This window comes from Capricornis sumatraensis, chromosome 14 (assembly GCF_032405125.1).
Source record: "Capricornis sumatraensis isolate serow.1 chromosome 14, serow.2, whole genome shotgun sequence".
In the NCBI taxonomy this organism is placed as follows: Eukaryota; Metazoa; Chordata; class Mammalia; order Artiodactyla; family Bovidae; genus Capricornis; species Capricornis sumatraensis.
The window spans coordinates 40,603,489-40,614,443 of NC_091082.1; the positions used below are offsets into that span (position 1 = coordinate 40,603,489).

A 10,955-nucleotide genomic window follows, 5' to 3' on the forward strand; every position below is an offset into this window, starting at 1 on the left:
TGCTAGTCTGTGGAACTAAATTATAACTCTCAACATCTTCTGAAAGCTTCGAGACACTCTGACCAGATAGCATAGGAACTGAAGACACAGGTCCTACTCACCCTCCCACCCCGTAACTAACTGCCCAAGAAATTATTTTGTGGAACTCAAATGTACATTCTCCTTTCATGTCAAACAATGTTTGGCTGGTTAAAACCAAGTGAGTTTCATGTAACTGAAATCCTGTGTCAACCAAGAAAAAAAGGGAAAGGTAGGATCCCAAGTAGTATAGTAAATTACTGATGGTGCTTTATAATCTTTTGGGATTCCCATCCAAAGACAACAGGGAACTTACATATGGTACACTTTCAAGCTCCAGACCTTATATATTATTTCTATTGAAATTAAGAATATTAACCTTACTATGGGTCATTTAATATAAATGTATTTAATTTTGACAATAATCATGTAAAACTGTATTTTCATAGGTACCTTTAAGGATATCCTGGAAGAGTATGGACAATTATCGATTCCAGAATTTGTAAAAACTCTCAGGTTGGTGCCAGCCTTGCTCACACTTAAAGACAACTGGACCCTCAGCATGTGTGAGTTACTGTTCTGTCGATTCTTTAGGTCAGCCAGCAAATGTTTCTCACCCTGACAAGACCCATCAGGCAAGCATGAAGCTGGGACGATCACAAAAATTAGGGAACAGTTTTTTAAATGGTTGCATGTACTTAATCACATTTTAAAGTTAAAACTTAAGAATTAAAACCTGAGAACTTTTGACTTCTCCCAGCAACAAAGAGGATGTATACAGCTATTCTTGAACAATCAAATGCCTGCTAATTCAATTGCCTAAAATTCCAGTCATTAGCCAAGCAGTTTTCCAAATTAAGACATCCGGTCTCCTACAATTTTCCACTTAAGCCAGAACATAGAAAAATAGATTTGACCAATCAACTTAAGATTACCCATGAAAATATGACTTATGGGGTATGGATTAGTAGTTGTACAGTGTATTATGAAAAATCTATGCTGCCATCTTCATGTTCCTGATCCAGGTTGTAGAAAATGGGTCACATTTTTTTAAATGTGCATTTAGTATCTTCTTAAATGACTAGAAACAAAATGTCTGAACACTTCTATCTGAGTGATTTAAAGTAATCTAATAATTCATAAACTCTGAATAGAATATTAAAACTAAAGATGCCATGTATGATACATATTTAGGATCTATATAGTACATAATCACAATTTTGAAAACACAAAAATTCTCAGTTCATATAATTTATTGCAGTTAGCACACAGTTTAAAAATTCACCAACACACCAATAGTACAAAACTAAACAGCATTATAAGTTATTCCCCCCTCAGGAAAATAAAACATACTATGATTGTCAAAGCTAGATGTCAGTCTAAGTTTTAGAACAAAGGAAGAATGTGAAACTAATAAAAGGAAAAAGCAATCACTCACAATGACCACAAAAAGAAAATCCAAAAGAAAGTCCGTTTTCTCACAGACATTGATTGTCTTCTCTAAATTAATAAAAATTATCTTAACATAAACTGTACTTTAAAAAAACTAGAAACTCTTCAAGTAACTAAAGATAATGCTCCAAGGCCATTTTCACAGCTTTTTTTGTTTGTTTGTTTGCTTTAAATGCCATTACAGCCAAATTAACACACATTTGACCAAATATTTCCAAAACAGTCCAGCAACACACAATGGAGTTTTCCATTCAGTATCTTAAGCACAAAAATAGGCTATGTTTACAGTAGTTAAGGCGATCAAATTTTAAACAAAAGCAATTAAAAAAAAAAAAAAGGGAAAAACAGCAAACGTTTTCCATGCTACTCCCATAGACCTTATTTGTAAGTGCAAGACAGGAAAACAAACACTGTGCAAAATGCTTTTGCCCTGTGTGCTGGTCATTAAAACCACACGTTGGGCTGCAGCCTCTGCTGCCGAGATACACATAGTCTACTAACCCCCTTCCCCGTGTCAATCAAGGCAGTCCAGTCCATTCAGCCTGGGGCTTTTTCAGTCCATAGAATCTTTTCATGAGTTGGGGGTGTGGGGGGGATGGGGGAGGGGATGGGGGGTAAGGGATGGAGGGAGGAAGGGAGGGGAAAGGAAGGAGAGAAAAAGAAAAGGGGAGAAAAAAAAAAAGAATGACCTATTGTCAATTTGTGCAGTAGTTACTCTAAAAACGCTCAACTGGGTAAATGTGTACATCTAAACTTTGAGCTGGCCTGGGTTTTGTGCAATTAGAAGTTTTGTTATAAATGCACACTGCACATGCAGATCTTTAAGCCATTTGTAAACATTTATATTTTCCTTGTTATGTAGCGAAGTTATCAATTTGCAGCTTAAGTTTTTATTCAGCTTAACAGTTTCAACTTAAAGACAGTGGGAAAGTCAATTTAAATTATATAAAATAAAAATAAAAACAGTGCATTAACGTTCTTCATAACACCAGGTTTTTTTTTTTCAAATGGTGCTATTTCTCTAAGGAAATTAAATAATTTTAAACTCACTCGTTAAAGTTATACAATGCAAACAAAGACAAAAAATATATTGAAACTCATGCATTTCTGTAGCGTTAATATTTACTTTTCAAGACTCAACTAAGAGCATCAACACAACCTGTCAAGTCCTTTGACACCCCCCCCCAGCCCACGTAATCAATTACAGTATACAATAACAGTAATTCACATTTTTCAACACACAGTTCAACACTGCTGAAGCTGCAATATCCTTTTTCATCCCAAGCAAACCTTCACAAAGACAGCGTCCCAGTGATCCCAGTGTACTTTCAGAATTTCTCTCATTGGGAACCGTCAGAAAACCAGAAGTTGCCACAGAAAGTTTTAAGTCAACTGCTTGTTTAAAAATAGATAATCCAGCATTTCAGAAATTTTCCATTTGGGTCTAAAAGCATTCAGGTTTCCAACAGCCAGAAAAGATTCATGCAATTTGAGACATATAAAGAGGCTAATAAAACTGGAGGGAATTTCTACTTTTAAAAAAAAGAAAAAGTGGGAAAAAGGAGAGAGCTCAAAAGACACCGCAGTGCTGACAAAACAGACCCTATGAAAGCATTTTGTGATAGGACGATTTGTTTCAAAGGTTCTTATTGGCTTACTTCCCCTACCCCCTCGAAAGAAAGGAAGAAAAAAACACCTCTCTATTCTCCGACTTGCTCTAAAATTTCTTTAATCAGGATGCTAAATTAGTGAGATTCTCATGCTATTCTAAAGTGCAAAAACAAGTTAATATCCCAACCTTTCAGTTCCAGGAAACGAGACTGCTTTTAGACCGTACCACAACTATATAGAGATCTATTTATATATAGGTATATATATATTATTTATATATATATATATAAAATTATTTCCAGAGTTCTTGAGAGCTATCTTCTAAGGTCCAGTCTCTGACCGCGGGCAGGCTCAGCGCCTCGCTTTTGACCGACAAGGAGTTCACCAACTCACAGTGGAACTTGCGGATGTGCCGGTACAGGTCCCCGGACTGCGTGAACCTGCGCTCACACCACTTGCAGGCGTGCGGCTTCTCGCGCGTGTGCACCACGGCGTGGCGGCTCAGGTTGTGCGAGTACTGGAAGCTCTTGCCGCACTGCGTGCACGTGTAGGGCTTCTCGCCCGAGTGAGTCCTCTCGTGGCGCTTCAGGGTGTACATGCAGGAGAACGTCTTCCCGCACAGCGAGCAGGTGGGCACGTTGACGTCGGCGGCCGGCTTGCTGCGCAGGCCGTCCTGCTCGCGGAAGTGCGTGCTCAGGTGGATCTGCAGGATGTGCGGGCTGGGGAAGACCTTGTTGCACAGGGGGCACATGAAGATCTGGCCGGCCGGGCTCAGGATGTTGGAGACGTAGGGCAGCAGGCTGCTCTCCATGCCGCCCTCCACCTGGACCCGCTCGCTCTCGGGGGTCATCATCTCGTCGTCGCTGGCTTTGTCCTCCCGCTCCAGCTCCCTCAGGACCGAGTCCTCCCTCAGAGGAGCCAGATGGGCCGGCTCATACTGTACCCTGTTATTAGTGCTCACACTCTCTTTCACAGTGCTATGTTCCATGTCATAGTCATTAGTGCCAACATCACTCTCATCACAGGAAGCCTCTTTCTCCACCTTCACCTGCACCAGGTTGCTTCTCAGCACGTCCTGTGAAGAGAAATAAGAGCTGTTCAGATTTTCAACTCCTGAAAGGCTGGACTTGACAGACAGGTCCAGCACACAGTCAACATCTGCCGAATCCCTCACGGAGGTGACAGACCTCTGGGACAAAGACTCTGTTGAGCTGCAGGGGCTGGCTACTGTTTTTCCAGCTGCTGTGGCGTGTGGCTCTGCCTCTCCGCCAGCCTGGGGGATGCCTGCTGAGTCCGAGGGCAATCGCATCCACATGTTCCCAGGCTCAGCCGCCAAGTCCCTTTTGCTGGGCAAGATGTTCAGTTTCTCATCTTCCCCTTCATCTTCATCACTGGGCAAATCGCCTGCCATGTGGCTGCTGCCATCCGAGAGGCTCTCGACTTTGTCCGAACAACTTGAAGCATCTTCTTCCTTTTTGGTGCTGTCTGCCTCCGTGGTGGCTTTCTCTTTCAGCTTCTTTTTGCAGACTTTGACAATGTCATACATGTGGAGATAACTGGCAGCTGCTAGCACGTCTTCAATGGGCAAGTCTTTGAACTGGAGTTTCCCTTCATACATGAATTCAAGCAGGAGAGCGAAGGCTGGGGCTGTAACAATGTCGCTGTTCAGATGAACAATGTCTCTTTTGTCCAGCTGGTCCTTGTAAAAGAGGTGGAAATACATGCTGCATGAAGCCAGTACAGCTCGGTGCGCTCGGAACTGGGCATCTCCCACCAGAACAGTGCAGTCACAAAGAAAACCCTGATGTCTCTGCTCGCTCAGACACTGCAGCAAATGTCTACTATGGTCTGGAAACTCCATACTGTCTTCATAACCTGGGAAGAGAGAAATTTCTCATGAGAGTCTGGTTAGGAACAACTTTTCAATGCTCTAGTCCCCACTTAAAAAAAAAAATCAGCTTGGGCCTCAGAGGTACATGTCCCTGAATTTTAATCAGGCTTATGACCCAAGCACTACCAAATCACACACACACACACAAAACCAAGTGTGAGAAGAAAAATGTACGCTTTCGAAACTTCTTACTCCAGCCAAACAGTCTCTGATGCGTCTCCACCTTCCCTGAACTTTTAGTCAAGTTTTAAAAGTCTTCATTTCAATACAGTCTTACTGAGAGTACGAATTTAGGTCTCTTTCAGAAGAAATTTAACTAACTCTAATCATCAAATTATGTCCTACAAAACCTACGAAATAGTTTTATTTTCAAAGGGAACAACTCAAATAATGAACAAAGAAAAGTCACAAACACATTCGGGAAGATTCAGAAAACTTGTTCAACCATCTTTTTTATTACTTTTGATACCTGACTGCACTTAGAAAGCACGATTTAAACACACACATTTGGCTGAATCAAGGAAAAAAAAAAAGAAATCGCGTAATTAGTCCAGAAATCAGCAAACAACTTACTTTTAAAGTCAGAGTGTTAAAACAACAAAAGCCTTGTGTATAAAAACAGATGTTAATGCCTTAAGATTTGCAGGTATAGCACACATGTACGAGATCAGAAGGAACTGCACGAACAGATGGAAAAGATCATCCTTACTATGAACAAATCCAAATTTTTTTTTATGAATTAAGAAAAGAAATGATTGTTTTTCTTCGTAAAATCTGTACATTTAGAATATTAAAAACCAGAAGGGCTTTATTTAACTCTGAAAATTCTCATCTTAACTTTGATCTGTTGCATACCAAAATGAGTTCTATATTAAAATTAATACAAACTTTTAAATAAAGGCATATTACATTTAAATGAAACTCAAAAGCTGTACAGGTTCAACATACCAAAAAAAGCCTTGCTAGTAAAAGAGAAACGATTTTTTTTTTTTTACTCTGCCATACCTCAGTCAACAGAAAATACTTTGTTTCAACATAACTTGATATATTCTGTTTTCCCAATAGCCTTTATTCTTTCAAATGTGCATCGCTGCCCTTAGTTTCTGGTGAAAAAGGGTAAAATGGAGGGTGGGGAGACGCAGATGTACAAAGGGTCAAAATTCAACTGCAAAATTCAACTCCTTAAAAATAAAGAAAGCCCGACTTCCCCTTTCCTATGACTAGAAGCAAGGTTCCACATCATCCAGCTCAAAAAGTGCATTTGGGGAATGGATACATATTAATTTAGTATTTAAAAATTACTTCCCTGCTGCTTCTACACTTTGCCCAAGATGGACTAAAACTTTCAGCCTAACCCAATACATTCTGCAAGATGCCACTGCTAGAATAAACCAAGATTTACAATACAATCACTTTAAGTGCCCCACAGCTAACATCAATCCTAATCCTTGAGAGGGCTAAAAATAAAGATTGGAGGGCAGCTCACAAGGTAGCCGTGATCAAATTAGGAGGCTGAGAGGACAGAGAGGGACGAAGAAGGAAGCTTATAAACATCTGATCCAGCTGACTGTGGCCATATGGCAGCTGCTGCCCAGATAAAGAGATTAAGAATAGAGGAGTGCGATTACAGCTGTCTGGCCAATTCAGGCAGCTCAAATCTACAAGTTCTAAATTAGTCGCTAACACAAAAACTCCTGCAAATAATTATCGTTATGCTGAAATAAAAGATCTCTTAAGTATATATTTGAGAGAGAAATGAGGAAACCAGTCAAACTATTCTCTTGGGGACAAAAGTTTTTTTTTTTTCTTTTCTTTAAAAAAAAACCTTTGGTTTCAAAAGCACTACAGCTGTATGTTTCAGTAAGTAGTGCTGCTGAATGTTTTGAAGAATAAAGTTTCACAGTGGAATTAATTACACAACAATCTAGCTTCTTAGCTAGAATAATCTTCTCATATAAGTTTGAATGCTGGATTCCAAACAGTTTACTGTTTCTCTCCCCCCCCCCACCCCGACTCCAAAAGCAAAAGGAATCTAAATAGCAGTGAACAACAACAAAAAAGCATTTTAATCCGAAGTGATCTCAAAAAGAAGTATTTCAAAGCCTTTCTTAACATCTCAAAACTTGAAATATTCTGTAAAGTTCTTTACCGCTCCAGCAAAATGGGATAAAAATTAAAACTAAACAAGCCCAAGACTTTCAATGCCAATAAGATGTTCATTTAATACTCAATTCCACATTTTACCCCTAAACTGGATTAGAAAAGTAATGTGATTTTTTTTTTAAATTAAATATACAAAACACCAAAACAGAAATATGCTCAATCTAATCTCTTGCTACTCCTACCTTTAGGACACATAAACCTGATTAAGTCTTTTCCTCTGAGTCTCGCTGGCTCCAGGTCTGTTACATCGGTGGAAAAAAAGCAGACTAAGAGAGACAGATGCAAAGTGGAGATGATGTTAGAGAGGAATGAGATACCTTCTCCACCACAGATCCGCACACACTAACTCCCTGTCTGTGTGTTAGAATAAAAGGCTGAGGGATGGCAGGCTGTCAGCTGCTCTGACATCATGTTCAGATGGAAATGCTACCTCCAGCTGTGCTCCTTTTAATGCCATATGCTACTCCTCTACACTCCTGCCACCAGCTTTTTCTTAGGAGAACTTTTCTCTTCTGTTAGTATAAACAAAATACTTCAAAGTCTCCCTTTTTTCCCCCCAAACTTTCTAACAGAAGAAATTGAAAAACTCAGCATATGGAGTTCTACTGTATTTATGGAATAGCAACACTTCTGTCTTAAGTTGGTGGACTGGCTTACATACTGACAGCACACTCTTGCCACGGTGCTATTCAGGAAATCCAGATTCACTTTTATTCAACTCCAACATTTAGTTTCAAAGGCAGCTTAGGGATATTTTTAAACCAACCCATTTGACATCTCCAGTCCCATTTCAACATTATTACGGCACTTTTAATTTCTTTTTCTCTGCGGAGAGAATGGTATACATGTCTCAGGATGTTGGAAGACTATTCAGAACTATGACTTCAACCTGGTTCTCATGATTTCACCCTTACATAACTACTTATCTAAAACTACCTTCCCCGTAAAATTTCTCACACTGCCAGTTAATGCAAATTTCAACTCTCAGTATCAACAAGCTGAAACTGCACTTTCTGAAATCCTGGAAAGTACTTCAATGAGACAAATTAATGAACTGATAACCTGCTACAGCCACCTAAAATGAATGCTGCATCTGGGTATCTGATCCGACTTTCCCCTCAGAGCAGAACTTTGTCTTCCCCTTGATCTGTGTCCCATAACAATCTTTTTTTGGGTCACTCTGTAACCTTCATGATCACAAGAAAACCTTTCAGGGAGAAAGGGGGAAGGGGGTGGGGGAACCTAGGTCTAGCAAGTTAGGAAGTTTTTTAGCTACATGTGTGGGTCTTTTCGAATGGCTGATGAAATTGTAAAGCATCACGGGCTGGCCCGACCGGTGCCCTGAAAGGGGCTGCGACATCTGTGAATGTCAAATACGTCTGCACAGGCTCCTGTGGGGGTGAGGAACAGAAAACGCTCTGGGGCCTGAGGCGCCAAGTGTCACAGTCCTGGTGATAACCACTCTGTTCTCATTAGAAAAACCATGGCCAAGAGTTAAAGAAAGAGTAACAAAGGCCAAGTTTCTCTCTCCCGTGCTTCTTGCTTTCCCAAAGTCACAAACCCAACTTTCTCTAACTTCGCGATGAATGACATAATTATGAATGCTTATTTCAGGAGGCACTCTTTGGAGATAAAATTCCTCAGCCACACCACCTATTCTGCACAAATGCCCTCGCCTCATTCCCATATATCAGACATTAATCACCCCATTTACCCAGTGGGGTGGGGGTGGGGGGGCCGAGTGACAGTTTAATGAGTCCCGAGCACCGCAATGGGCCAGCGACTCCCACTCCACAAATCAACCTCTTTGCGCCTCGCAGCCGCAGGTCCGGAGAGGGTTTTGTGAGGCCGGGTTTTGTTTTTCAAGGAGATGGGGGCAGGGGTGCGGAGCAGGGAGGCGGCGGGGGTGGGGGTGGGAAGCAATGCAAATTTTTACGTAGTTGGCTGTGCATAAAACACTAGGGGAAAGAGGAAGGTTAAACCACAGGGAAGGAGGTGGAGGGCGTAGAGCCGGTGCAGCAGGAAAACACCTTAAACAACAGACGAGAAAACAGACCCGGGTCACGGCAACAACAAAAGAAAAGTCGTAAGAAGCCGGGGGAGGGTGGCTGCTACCGCTTCCCTGCCGCCACGGCGAGAGCCCCCGGCTACTGCCCCGGCCCGGGAGGGGCCTCCCCGCGGGCGCCGCCGCAGCTGCAAGGGTCCCCGGAGCCGCGGCCGTCCCGGCGCCGTGCAGCTGCACCGCTCCCAAGCCCCCGCCCCGCGCCCCCCCGCCCCCGAGAGGCGCCGCCGCAGCTGCACCGGCCGGAGCGCGCCCCGCGCCGCAGCTGCACCGGCCGCACCCCGCCCAACCCGCAGCTGCGGCGGCCCGGCCCCGCACCCGGCCCCTGCTGCGGCGGTGCCCCCCGCCACCCCTAGCTCCACCCGCACAAACTAACTCCACTCGCGGGGCCCGGTCGCCCTCCCGCCTGCCCGCACTGCCCCGCCGGCCGGGGCCGCACAGCCGGCGCCCCGCCCGCCAGGGCCCCGGGCGCGGAGGGGGCGCCGGGTCGGGGCCGGGGGCCGGCGCCGGGACTCACACGGAGCGGCCCTAAGTCACCGCGTCCCCGCCGCCGCCGTGTCCTCCGCCTCCCGGCCGCCGCTGCCGCCGCTGCCGGACTTGGTGGGCTTCCTCCTCCGCGGGCCCCCCCTCCCTCCCTCCCGGCCCCCCCGCCCCCCAATCCCGGCTCCGTCGCCCGCTCCCCCTGCCCCCTCCCTCCCTCCCGCCCACCCCCTCTGGCAGTCGGAGGAGCGCGGCGGAGCGAAGAGGCCCCACTCTCAACGGCTCCCCATGGCAGCAGCCCAGCGGCGGCCGCAGCCTGCCAGACACAGCGAGGGAGCGAGCGAGCGCGGAGCGAGCGCGGAGCCCGGGCCGGGGGGCGGGCGGGGGGGGGGCCAAGGGGGAGGGGCGGGGGACGCACCACGCACGCACGCGGCGGCGCCGGCCAGATGTTCCCCCCCACCACCCGCGCGCCTCCCTCCCTCCCGGCGCTGGGCTGCTGCGATTGACCGAAAGCGGCCGGACCGGGTTCCCCGCCCGCCTCCAGCACGCAGTCTCCTCCAATAGGAGGGCGGCTTTTCAGGAGGGCGGAGGCAGTGGCGGGCAATCATCAGACTGGCAAGAGGGCCCAGCCAATGGGAAAGGCGAACTGAAGCTGCCGCTCGCGCGTGCCAATCGCAGACAGAAACTGTTGGGATGGGCGGGTTCGGGCGGGGCTGGTAGCAAGGCGGTGCAGGCGGAGTCGTCGGGCGGGCGCAGCGGCGGTGGCGGCAGCGGCGCCCCTCTGGGGGACTTGGCCGTGAGAAAGTGAAAGGAGCCCGCGGGCGGCGGCGACAGCTGCGCTGGGAGGGGCTTGTTTCCAGGCTAGGAGGCCTCGCGCGCTCTGGGCGAGCGGAGCTAGCTTTTCGGTGTGCGCCTTGACAACCGTAAATACACTTTTAAGCGAAGTGGGGCTGGGCTGCTTGAAGTTACGGAGGTATCCGCGGAGGCAGGGCGCCCGGGACACACAGGACCTAAGTCCGGCATTAGGTGGCTTCCTCTACTCTGGCTGCTGTGGGTGGCGACGCCCAGGCCCTCGTGTCCAAGAGCGCAGAGGGTAGAACTAAGGGACGTCCTCGCTCCGTCTGGCGCTGCCCCGTCAGCAGGTGCAGGTGCGCGCCAGGCTCAGCGGACGCCACTGGCTCCGACGTGCAGTTTCTGAGCGTCATTCTCAGGGCATCTTGTCACAGGCACGGCAGAGCGCCTGTATTTCTCGCAGAACCCTCATGTCACGTGTATTGC

General features: G+C 46.2%; 2 protein-coding genes across 3 annotated transcripts; one reads left to right on the plus strand and one right to left on the minus strand.

Moving 5' to 3' along the window:
• Positions 1–3,373: 3,373 nt before the first annotated feature.
• On the minus strand, positions 3,374–9,723 carry ZBTB18 (zinc finger and BTB domain containing 18). 2 transcript variants are annotated; one of them, XM_068986269.1, is made up of 2 exons: positions 9,715–9,723; positions 3,374–4,956 (listed from the first exon to the last, which is right to left on the minus strand). In XM_068986269.1, exon 2 carries the CDS (start codon positions 4,940–4,942, stop codon positions 3,374–3,376), a length of 1,569 nt encoding a protein of 522 aa, XP_068842370.1. In that variant the 5' UTR covers positions 4,943–4,956; positions 9,715–9,723. The 2 variants fall into 2 exon arrangements, with proteins under 2 accessions (XP_068842370.1, XP_068842369.1); XM_068986268.1 differs by lacking the exon at positions 9,715–9,723 and adding an exon at positions 7,318–7,330.
• LOC138090220 (WAS/WASL-interacting protein family member 1-like) lies at positions 8,907–10,241 on the plus strand. The gene is made up of 3 exons (XM_068985727.1): positions 8,907–8,961; positions 9,123–9,533; positions 9,658–10,241. The coding sequence occupies exons 1-3, from the start codon at positions 8,907–8,909 to the stop codon at positions 10,239–10,241; spliced, it is 1,050 nt and encodes a 349-aa protein (XP_068841828.1).
• The last annotated feature ends 714 nt before the right edge of the window (positions 10,242–10,955 follow it).